The 12,692-nt window shown below is 40.0% G+C and overlaps 1 protein-coding gene across 1 annotated transcript in view; it reads right to left on the reverse strand.

Annotated features, from left to right (window-relative positions):
* Window positions 1-8,562, reverse strand: part of nacad (NAC alpha domain containing) — a 30,227-nt gene extending 21,665 nt beyond the window's left edge. Inside the window, exon 1 of the mRNA XM_022679499.2 lies at window positions 8,352-8,562. Coding sequence (XP_022535220.2) covers window positions 8,352-8,415 — 64 coding nt within the window. The 5' untranslated portion in view covers window positions 8,416-8,562. The remainder of the gene's footprint in view (window positions 1-8,351) is intronic.
* Window positions 8,563-12,692: the final 4,130 nt, after the last annotated feature.

Below are 12,692 nucleotides of genomic sequence, written 5' to 3' on the forward strand. Positions count from 1 at the left end.
TGGGGTAGCAGGAAAGCGCAGCGACTCGGTTCTGATACATCAGCTCACAGACGCCTTGTGCTGAGTGACATCACCGTTTGGAGTGGTGTGGGGAAAGAGAGCGCCATCTACCCACTCAGAGAGAACAAGGCCAGTTATGCTCTCACAGGGCTCCGGTAGCGAATGGCAAGCTTAGTCTTAGTCCGCTGGACCACTTGAAACCCCGAAAAGGACATATCTGATGGGTGAGAAGGCCTATCCTTTATGCTATGTCTGGAATATGGCCTTCTTGACACTGGACATCTTAAAAGCCACCAATTTAGTTTCTGCAATACCCTGTACATCGGTTCTTACTGTGGCTCAGATGGGCTGCCCACAAGGGTTAAAACAGGACAATGCATATAATCCACATAAATTGGTCCTACAAGAACCTTCTGAGGGCTTGTTTTAATTTATATATTATGTGCGTTACTTTTTAAAACATTGATTACGAGGATCTGACTAGAGTGGCCAGTGTGCTCATGGCAAGGCAATGTAAATTATTGGAGGTCACGTGAGGTCAGTACAGTGTTCTTTGGCTACTCTGGGTCATGGCAAAAGTCACAGGACATGTCTAATTACTATTGTGAACTGGTACCATTTTGCAGTTGCTTAGCTTTATGTCAGTGCAGTGGAAAAAAGAAAATGGGCACTAATGGGTTTGTTGACAGAGGGGAACAAACTATACCGCCTTTGGGAGCCATCATTTATGCTCAGCTTTTACTCTCTCTCTCTCTCTCTCTCTCTCTCTCTCACTTTCTCTTTCTTTCTTAATCAGTCTCTCTCTCTCTATCACTTTCTCTTTCTTTCTTAATCAGTCTCTCTCTCTCACTTTCTCTTTCTTTCTTCATCAGTCTCTCTCTCACTCTCTCTCTCTCTCTCTCTCTCTCTCTCTCTCTCTCTCTCTACAGCACCAACATTCAAATTTTCCCCCACACTCTCACCCACAATAAATGCCACTGGCACTCTTTACAGACAAATTAACCCCTGCTCGTCTGCCTGTCAAATGCTTCTCCCTCAGTGGCTGAACTCTAAGAGAGTGATGTAATGGGACTGGACAGAATAGGACTAGGCCAAACAAAACCGGTCAAGATCCATTCAAATTAGTGGCTGTTCATTTAAACTCAGTCACGAGGAATCCTAAAGAATCTTAAGGGTCCTTCAGAAGACCTCTGAAAGCAACAGTCCTTACCCCACAGTGTTTAATCAGCCAAGTCATGTTTGGTGTCCGGAAACTCCTTCTTTAGCTTTTTTATACTAGGGTACAAGGTTTATATATCTAATAAAGAACGGAAGCTACAATATACAGTATTGTGCAAATGTTTTAGGCACCTGTGGGAATTTCAGTATAAGAATAAGTTTCTTATCTGTGAAGTAAGTGTTTATTAGCTCAGTAAAACACATTAGCTCAGCATTTCAATAAATACAAACAGCAATTTTCCAAAAAAAAAAAAACAGAACAGTTTGCCTCAAAACATCTTCTAAGCTCTCCTCATCTGAGTTTAATAGAGTTATTTCAATCATATCAACACCTGGTTTGGTAAATTGGTAAATTTGGTAAATCAGGTGAGCTGCTGATGGAATTGAACATATAAACATGCTGGCTGAGGAGCATCCAGGAGAAATCTGGATCTACACTTTGTTCTTCAGCTTGGCTCACAGGATATAACATACTTAGTTAAAAATGAGAATTCCTTGTCACGTTTTACTGTATGTATGTTTATTTGCATCTGTTCAAATCAATATGTGGTGCTTTTTTCCAGGTAAAAACACTCATATTGCTGTGATAAATGGATTAGTATAATTTGCTTGGGTGCCTAAAACGTTTGCACAGTGCTGTATGTATAAATGTTTGTGAACATGCCTTCTAATGCTTACAGCTACTTTATTCTGTACATATTGCTGACACAGACATGCAAAAACACACAAAGAGCTTGTCTTGTCCCTGTAGAGAAGCATAGCCAATAGAATTGGACTCTCCGGAGCAGATAAACATGAACCTGTACTGGAATCATGCCTAATGCCAGTCATGGTATAAAGCCCCCCCTAGCATTGAGCTGTGGAGCAGTGCAACCCTGGAATGATGGTGCTCTATCCAGTGATTTTGGGTGAGCTGTGGAGATGAGGTTATTCATCTCAGTTTGGTCAACAATGCAAATAAGTTAAGCTTTAAATAAACATTGGGTGAGATGTTTAATCTGTTTCTGTCCCTTCTGTGCTTCTGTGTATGCTAGACGATTCCCACTCACTTTATGTCCTTAGACTGGGAAACTTTAGATAATGGAGCACTGAGCCATTGCTGGGGTATAAACTTAGGATTATCTTATCTTAATAAACAGCAGTTAGACTGTTGTGCCACTTATTATGTATAAACCATATAGTTCTGCAGGAATCACACTCTGGGGGTGATTGCAGCACTGGAGAAATGATCAATTCGTGGGATATTTTATATAATTTGTAGGCATCAGGGAGCCCCTATTAAAATGCAGGTGGAACTCCCTGAACTTGTGTGTATGACATATTTAATGAGGCAAAAATATAAAAAAGTGCTGATAAATATTCCAAGATGACAATGTCAGGATTCATGGGGTTGTAATTGTGAAAGAGTGATTCAGGGAGCATGAGATCATCATTTTCACACATGGATTGTTCACCACAGAGTCCAGATCTTAACCTCATTGAGAATCTTTGGGATGTGCTGGATGGAGAAGAATTTGTGCAGTGGTCAGACTCTACCATCATCAATGCTGCTGCAAGATCTTGGTAAAAAATTAACGCAACACTGGATTAAAATAAATCTTGTGACATTGCAGAAGCTTGCACAGTGAATGTTTGCTGCCATCAAAGCTAAATACGGTCCAACCAAATATTAGAGTGTGTGACCTTTTTTTGACCAGGTAGTGTACAACTGCATTTACTACTGACATTCTAAAGTCGAGGTTTGTAAAGCTCTCCTGACTTAACGACAGTGCTGTCCAATCTGTGAGCATGTTTTCGTAATGTTTTTATGTAAAAAATACTGAATAGTGCCTTGTTATCCAATGGTATTGCTAACAATGCTAACCTGAGAGAAGGTTGGGATATAAAAAGTTAAAGTCACAATAAATCTTGGTTAGGTGTGGTAACACAGTTAAAATGTCTTACTTGGAACTCAAAGGAAATGAATGCATCATGATAATAGGAAGGGCTCTCTCATGTAAAGGACATTAATTAGCACATTGGAAGGAAAGTAGGGCATCTAACCAAATGACCAAAAGTTAGATAACTCAAAAATGCCCTCTATGCAATAACTTTATCATTTTGTTAAATAAAGAAAATGAAACCTCTGACATTAATCTAGTTTTGCCTAATGGACAGTTGATTTTCAATGAACTATTCCATCAAATGTAATACATCTGTTAAAAACTAGACATATCTTTTTACTTTGGCTGAAGTTTGCAGACACTGCAGTAATTCAGGGGTCCAGTGTGAATATGAATTAGGCAGATACTGCATTTTGTGGCGTGGGATCAACAAATGCACACTATTCACTGACTCTTTACTGACCTTGACTCATATCATCCTCCACACCCAAACAAACATAACTCACACTAGGGTATAAATATGCATTAACAGGCCATGCATAATGCATGCTTCCCATATTAGCATTACCCATGGCTCTCTAGCTAGCCTGTGTGATCCCACTGAGGCCTATCTGATTAGTTCAGAAAGCTAAAGATAGTGCCGACACACTGGCACACATGAGAGCTCTTATTTTGTTTTTAGGCCAATCTTAACACCTCCCTCTCTCTCTCTTTCTCCCCATCTCTGTCTCTCACACATACACAGCTTATATCCTTTTTACAGATCACACACTTTTGCAGAAAACACTGTATGCTGTACTACACAAGAGATTATTAACATATTATTTATATTACCTTGGGACAGAATATCTTAAATTAATTTAAAAATATATTCTTCATACCATAATCATCTTCACAGCTCAACTGATCATCTGCTATCTTTCATGAAGTGGGCAAATATCCTCATTACTCTAACTTTATATAATAATAGAGAAAAAGTAGCCCTTTATTTATTATAGTATATGTCCATTTAACTACAACAGTAAACTACAAAAAACACAACTATATTATATTATTATCTATATTAGACAATTATATAATTAGAGAATCCAATTTTGTCCAAACCATCACTGATTGTTGGAAACTTCAAACTAGAAGAAGCAGTTTGGACCCTTGATTTTTTCCAAATGAAATGTAAAATTTACTGATGATCAGTGATGGTTTGGAGAGACATGTCATCTGCTGGTGTTGATCCACTGTGTTTTATATCAAGTCTAAAGTCAGTGCAGTTTTGTTTTCCCAGAAAATTGTACAGCACTTCATGCTTCCCTCTGCTGACAACTTTTATGGAGATGAGGATTCCATTTTCCAGCAGGACTTGGCACACTACCCACACTGCCAAAAGTACCAATTGGTCTTATATAATATTCTAATCTTCTGAGACACTGTTTTTTGGGTTTTCATTGGCTGTAAGCCATAATCATCAACAATAAAAGAAATAAACACTTAAAATAGATCACCCTGTGTGTAATACATCTATATAATATATGAGTTTCACATTTTCAACTGAACTACTGAAATAATGTAACTTTTCTATGATATTAAATTTTTTTGAGATGCACCTGTAATTTTGTAACCCAATGCTTTATTACAACACTTAATAAAGTAATGGGAAAACTCCAGATTTGCATAAGCCACGTCATAATCCAACACCATTTCTATTCTGTAACCTTCCAATAACCCATGCAAATTTGCATTTTTGTTTTTGTGTGGCCCTTATAGAACTCAAAACTGATTTTTTTTTATAGTTTTCTCTATTTACCTTATTATTTTCAATGACATCTGGCAGTTTGGGGGGGCCATCTTTATGTACTTTGGGTTAAAACATCCAGTGCAACAGCGCATCCATTGATTACAATCACAGTGATTGCAACATAAGATTGCCTCCACAGTAATGAACTTATTAAAGATCATGAGATGTGACACCATCTGATAGTATTGTAGTCGTTCTACCGCAAGATAATTTCTTCATTACCTGGCCATAAAACTATCGATAAAACACATGCTTCTCTAATTACTCTACTATATACTGTTCTGTGTCCATGTCCTATAGAAACTAAAGGATGCTGCACTGACCTGTAGTCTATGGTAGGGGTGTGCCATATCGTATCGAACACGATAATATCGTCAAAATATTTAAATATCGTGAACGATATTATACCCTAAAATATCGTGCCACATCAAGCATCCCATTTCCCATTATATTTCTATTAGAGACAGCTTATATCTGTCCAGTATATATTTTTTTACTTTAATCCCGGATATATTGATTTATTTGGAGTGCAATATTATTAGAACATGACATTCTGAATCATTAACATCTAAAACAAATCTGATAAAAATATGTATTTTTTAGTATCTCAGTTAAGGTTGTACAATATTATATTGTGTGTAATAATAAAATATTTTTTTATTTACTTGCAGTGTATAGAGTATTTTTGAAATAATTTTTTAAAAAGTGTTTTGTCATATCGACAAGAGTATCATTATCGCGAAAATACCATGAAATATCGTGATATTATTTTAGGGCCATATCGCCCACTGGGGTGGGCGATATAGCTCTAAAATAATATCACGATATTTCAGGGTATTTTTGCGATAACTATTTACTTGGCGATATAGTAACACTAAAATAATTAATTAATTTCAGGAATATAGTATAACAGTATAACAGCATAATCATAATGTGGCAAAATAAATAATATAGCATAAAATAATATAATGCAGCAAAAAATATTGCAGAATATTTTCATGCATATAAACTGCAAACTAAAACAACTATACAATAAATACACCTAAAGCTTCACAGTAAATAATAGACTACTTTTAAGACAAACGATATCACGATATGGATTTTTAATATCATGATATTTCTGTGTCACGATATATTGTATACGATATAATATTGCCCATCCCTATCGGCCACCCCTAGTCTATGTGCTTTCTACTGTAGGAATGGAAAGTCACATTTATCTGGCACCAACTATCAGGCATATCCATGTCGCCTCCATTATTCAGCCTTACTTGATAACAAGATAACACCTCAAAACTTATACAGGTGTCGAGCCATTCCCAAGCCAACATTTCACAATAAATTTACATCATGCTATCCTGTGATTAGCCTAACATCTTCTGCTGTTCAGATTAAAAACCTAAGGAAAAATAAATTTCCTCCAAACCTGCCCATAAACCACATATAAACCCTGTCTTTCTCTCTGATTACATAACCACTGCTTACACCCATACAGCCATACTCATACTAAAGCCTGCACGATCACAATCACAACACTGCACAACAGAGAGCACTCTGTATGCCGCCCCCTCCCCCCTATCCTCCATGCTGTATACCAGGCAGCGACATTAGCCATTAGTTGTAATGCTCCTTTCATAACCTTAGCTTATATCAGTATCATCACTGTCATCACACTGAAGCTAAAGATGCTAATTCAGGGCTAATTCTGAATCTCCATCATCATCATGATCATCATCCTTCTCCATCTGCAGACCCCAGATGCCTGTGATGTGAAGCCAGAGCCTGTATCTTTTCCAGCTTTGCTGTTTGATCTGTGTTATTTTTTTTGTGCAGGCACTGGAGTGGGTCAGCTGATTATGGGGGGGGATAGTGGTGGGAGGGGGTGATGCTGGGTCCTGCTAGGGATGCTGTGTCATGCTCCTGCGCTTGTAAGAGAGGAGGAGGGTGTGGGTGTGCTACCGCTGCTGTTTTGGGATGCTGCTGCTCTGCTGCTGATGCTGGTGATGTTGCAGGGTGCGGCCAAATCTCTCTCTCTCTCTCTCTCTCTCTATTTATCTCTCTGTATATGTCTCTCGCCCTTACTGTCTCTCTCTCTCTCTCTCTCTGTATCTCTCTATATATGTCTTTCTCAAGATTCAAGAGGCAAATATGCTTTATTGGCATGACTGTAAAGACAACAGTATTGCTAAAGTTTTACAAATCTCTCTCCTTCTTTTTATCTCTATGTGTATGTTTATCTCTCTATATATGTAGCTTGCCCTTACTCACTCTCTCTGTCTTTCAAGATTCAAGGTTTCAAGATTCAAGAAGCGTTATTGGCATGACTGTAATGACAATAATATTACCAAAGCATTACATCTCTCTTTCTCTCTCTCTCTGTATGTCTCTCTGTATATGTGTCTCACACTTACTGTCTCTCTCTCTTTCTCAAGATTCAAAATGCAAAGAAGCTTTATTAATATCAATATAACCAAAGCACTACATCTTTCACTCTCTCTCTCTCTTTCTCTCTTTATCTCTCTGTTTATGTCTCTCGCCCTTACTGTCTATCTCTCTCTCTCTCTCTGTATCTCTCTATATATGTCTCTCTCTCTTTCTCAAGATTCAAAATGCAAAGCAGCTTTATTGGCACGAATGTAATTACAATATTACCAAAGCATTACATCTCTCTCTCTCTCTCTCTCTCTCTCTCTCTCTCTGTATATGTATTTTGCTCGTACTCACTCTTTCTCTCTCTCAAGACTCAAAATGCAAAGACGCTTTTATTGGGATTATTGTAATGACAATATGACCAAAGCATTACATCTCTCTCTCTCTGTCTCTCTCCCTCTCTGATGCAAAGAAGCTTTATTGGCATGACTGTAATGACAACAATATTACTAAAGTTTTACAGCTATATCTCTTTATTTTTATCTCTCTGTATATGTCTCTCACTTTCTCTCTCTGTATCTCTCTCTCTCTAGTTTTATCTCTCTGTATATGTCTCTCACTTTCTCTCTCTCTCTCTTTCTCTCTAGTTTTATCTCTCTGTATATGTCTCTCACTTTCTCTCTCTCTCTCTTTCTCTCTAGTTTTATCTCTCTGTATATGTCTCTCGCCCTTACTCTCTCTGACTCTGAGTACTGTGGTAGCCTGTATCATCCACCACATGTTTTCAGCTGCCTCATCCTTCATCCTTCATCTTTATATATATATATATATATATAAAATACATTCTGTATTATGGTGGTGCTTACATTGGTATCAGCTGACAACACACACACACACACACACACACACACACATACAGAGAAACACACACAGCTCTCTTAGTTACATTTCTGACACCCATCACCACATGCCTATTCTGGGGGGTCCATGATGTCATCATAGTCACATGCAATCATCCACAGCCACATCCTTCACACATTTGCCATCTCTCTCTCAGCATCATCTCTCTCTCTCTCTCGTCCCCTCACCTGGTCCAGGCAGCTGTGCGTCCGTCTCTCTGTCCAGCAGACCCTCCGCCGTTTCCCCGGGCATGATTCTGCCTCAGCCTCTGACGCACTTGCTAAAACTAAGGCCAGCTGAAGCTGGAGCGAGCGAGGGATGACAGCAGAGGCTGAGTGTGGTCTGTCTTCCTACTGAGCGTGTGTGTGTGTGTGTGCTAGTGTGTGTGAGAGATAGGGAGCTGCAGAGGCTGTGTGGAATCTGAGAGAGAGCTGCAGTATTCTCTCTCTCTCTCTCTTCCCTCCTGCAGTCTCATAAGCTCTCCCTCCCTCCCTTCCTCTCTTATTCTCTCTCACTCCCTGCCACCCTCTCTCACTCTCTCTTTCTCTCTCTCTTTGTACCTCCCTTGCTCTTCTATCCACCCCCCACCTCCTCTGCCTTCCTTTCTCTCCATCTCTCCATACCCCCCTCCCTCCCTTAGGCAAGTAGATCTTGGACAATGATGTCAGCAGATTTCTGCCTTTGTTACTGCACTGAGAGAGAGAGAGAGAGAGATGGAGAAAGACCAGGGGTAGGTTGAGGTTTAGAAAAAGTTAGTAGCTTAATAATTTAGAGTACTGCTCTCTCTCTCTCTCTCTCTCCGGGGAGTGTGTGTAGGTTGTTCTTTGGCTTCCCTGGAGGCATGGCATCTGCTGCAGCCGTCTGCCTACTGTCAACAAACTCAACCTCTAACATTCTCACAGCAACCAGCACGAGTTAAGAGTTAAAGGAGTAGTTACATAATAATAGATCATTACTAATCATATGATTCATCATTTTAATGCATCAAACCGGATGCAATAAAGATATACTTGGTACAGTATCTTAAGTTTGCTTCAGTAATTGAAAACAGGAGATGCTAGGCTAATATTGTTAACAAGGATGGGACCTAAGCCCTATCCGAACGAATTAGGGCGGATAGTTTCTCAGGGCGTCTTATTAGGGGGGGTTCTCTATGATTTTATTCCTGTCCAGAACGACCATGTATGAGTTTTTCTCAGACGTCCTCTGAGAAAATTACAGGTTGAATGATCTACTGTTTTTCACTAAAATCCGTGGTCCTCCTGCAATTTTAGTCCTCTCTGAGTGCTTCGCATTTAATAAAATAGCTATTTATCCACTGCCACACACCGTAATTACACTTTGGGTGCACGTTTCCACAGAGATCCACATAAACACAACAGCTAGTGGAAATGGAGGAGCTACTGAACACGATGTCATGTGACTGAGAAAAAAAAACCTCACTGGTCACTGGTGATGAAGTGTGAAATATTTTTCACAGACGTCCCCCTGAGAAACTAGACAGTCACCAATGTCAGTGTGTGGATTAGAACATACTAGGGCTATTGTAGAGACAAAAACCTGACTATACAACAAGGGTTCTGATCCCATAATGTACAATTCTGTTAGCACGCTGATATAATGCTTGTGAGGTCCACCTTGTGAAAACATAGGTCCTTTCTAAGAGACAAGACAGTGATCTCCCACAGTGCACTGTGCATGCAAGATGGTAGAGTGGAGTATGAAAGGTTCAGGCAAAAGTGACTGTCCAAAAAATTCCTCTACAAAAAAAAAAAAAAAAAGCACCAGGTTGTGCAGAGTTGGGTCATGTTTGCCAACAGGTGTTTGGCAGGGTTGGGACACATTAACTGCGATGATAACAGCCAGCCTTCGCAGGGTTTGAGTCTCAGTGCTAACATGGGTTATTTGCGATACTAACAGCAGTTGAGTTCAATCAGGTAGGAGCAGATTAAAATGTGAGGATGAAGACACAACTAAATACAGAGCATTTGTTTTGGGCTGAAAGCCATCTACAACACAATTCTGTTCATAGACTTAGGCCCCATCCACATGAATCCAGATATCCAGAGTTTTTTGTCTCCCTGTCCATTTACACTAACACTGTAGCATGCAGTTAATATAGTGGGTACCCATTCTGCAATACCACCACAACCACCCCCCCCCCCCCTCTCCATCCGCCGACCTACACATAGATTTATAGTAGAACTACATATTCTCTGTCTCGACTTAGTTATAAACAAACAGCTACAAACTACAAAATCAATGCTTAATTTTCCTACAATACAGCCAGCCAACAAATATCACTCATTTGTATGCCTACCAGTCGTCAGGTCAGCCAAAACATTAAGTACACACAAAAACTCACCAGTCAGGCGGCCTATTATTGTGAATTAGTTTCACATTGAAGGACAGCCTTTAAAAAGGCTTTTTAATATGAAGTGACACAATATTTGTCTCATTTACTGTTGCAGTTCCATGATAGTTCGCTAACTATTGAACTAATCCAGCACATGCTTCATTTTACACTAACCAATGCGTAGCCCCTTTAGCAGAGCGCTGAGAAGGGGTTACACAGCCATGGCCCCGCCCCCGTAGTGAAAATCATGAATCTGATTGGCATGCGACTTTGCTAATATACTCATTACTACACCCTTAAAAAAATCAGCAGAAGGGTCACGCAGACACGTGGGGGCAAAAGCCATTTTAAAAAGTGTTGATTGGTTAGAACAGCTGTCAGTCAGATAAGAGTCCTGTAGCAACTGAAAAACACAGACTAATTTGAATTAGTTAATTTTAGATAATTTATAAAATATATGCTTATAGTTTACAATAACTATAATATATATTTCCTGATTAAATATTATGTAAGGATTTACATACACCTATTGTCACCCCTTCTCTGAAGGGTTAGAAGGGCCTCACTGCACACCACTGCACTAACAGCATCCCTCAGTATCTGGTTGGAAATCTGACACGGCCAAATTGCCAGATCTAGACAGCCCTCTTTGTAACTGGATCCTGAATTTCCTGACTGAGGTTCTGTCAAAATCAGCAGCAGCATATCCAGCACCAGCACACTGAGGACTGGTGCCCCTCAGGGCTGTATGCTCAGTCCACTTCTGTTCATCCTGCTGACTACACTGTGCTGTAAAGAACAGTTTGAATCACATCATGAAGTTCCCTGATGACACAGCCGTGGTGGGAGTCATCAGCAGGCATGACGAGTCAGTGTAGAGATGACTTAGCTCTCAATGTCCCTTAAAGCTCAATAGACAAGAGAAACCAGCAGCATCAATCTTGTACAGACTGAGAACAGCCTGGACCTTTACTTCCTATGAATCCGGATCATGAGTTTGTTACATTGTGAACCAGTTAGTTTTGGTTTCACACTGCAGGTTAATGAGCAAACGAATGAACTTTGCAATATTCTTCATCACCTCAGTCTTCATCACCTACATGGGCTGCGTCTAACTATTCCTAAATTTTCTTCGGGATAAATAAAGTATCTGTCTGTCTGTCTGTCTGTCTGTCTGTCTGTCTGTCTATCTATCTATCTATACTGGACATGGATTGTGTTTTTGCAGGATGTGCGTCAGATGATGGCATGATTTCTGTTGGACGACATGCCTTTCTAGGTGTTGTGCCGAATCGCTTCATGCCATAAAGTGAACGTAACAGTGTTCTGTTTTTTTAATGAGTGACAACAGCCTGTCTTCTGTGATTGGTTGGAAACCACCTAAAATAGATCAAGACCGTGACCAGACTTTTCAGTTTGGTCCGAACCAAAGTAGCAGGTGTGAAAGGGCATGTGAACCACGGTCCGGACCAAAGGACCAGATTTTGGTCCGACCAAGAGAGGTGGTCTCGGTCCGGATCTTCTGAACCATGGTCCGGTTCACCTGCAGTGTGAAAGCGCTTTTCTGAATGGTTAGAACTTTCGGACCAATTACAGGAAGCTGCGCAGGCGTTCCTCAGCAACAGCAGCAGAAACAGAACCATTTATTCCTCCTTATCTGTCGGCAGCGATACAGTTGCTTCAGGACAAGCACCTTCGTTTGGCGAATTTGAACTAACCTAGAGGATTTTAACTAACCTGTGCCTGAAGTTGCTACTACTACTACAATAGGGACGAAATTAATCTGTTCATTCATTTTATCCTTATCCTGGAAAGGGTTCCCGCTGAATGAATCACCCGCTGAAATGTCAACACGCCAACGTCAGATGCATGACCCTTCTAAAACCAATCAGCGTCAAGTTAAGGAAAACGCATCGATACGTAAGTGATGATGAAAGGATGTAGGAGTATCACACAAAGGTCTTTGGTGCGCTCCCTAAACTGCAGTGTGAAAACAAAAATAAGCGGACCACATATATACAGTGTAGCAAACACATGAACCTTGGTTGAGACCACGGTCCGGATTTTCAAGTATGAAAGCACCCTAACACTTTTGTTCTAACTGAATTTTGGACCTCTGGTCTAGACCATGGCCTTCATGACCTTTCAGATCAGAAAAAAGCAAACAAACAAA

This window comes from Astyanax mexicanus, chromosome 1 (genome assembly GCF_023375975.1).
Source record: "Astyanax mexicanus isolate ESR-SI-001 chromosome 1, AstMex3_surface, whole genome shotgun sequence".
Taxonomy (NCBI): domain Eukaryota; kingdom Metazoa; phylum Chordata; class Actinopteri; order Characiformes; family Acestrorhamphidae; genus Astyanax; species Astyanax mexicanus.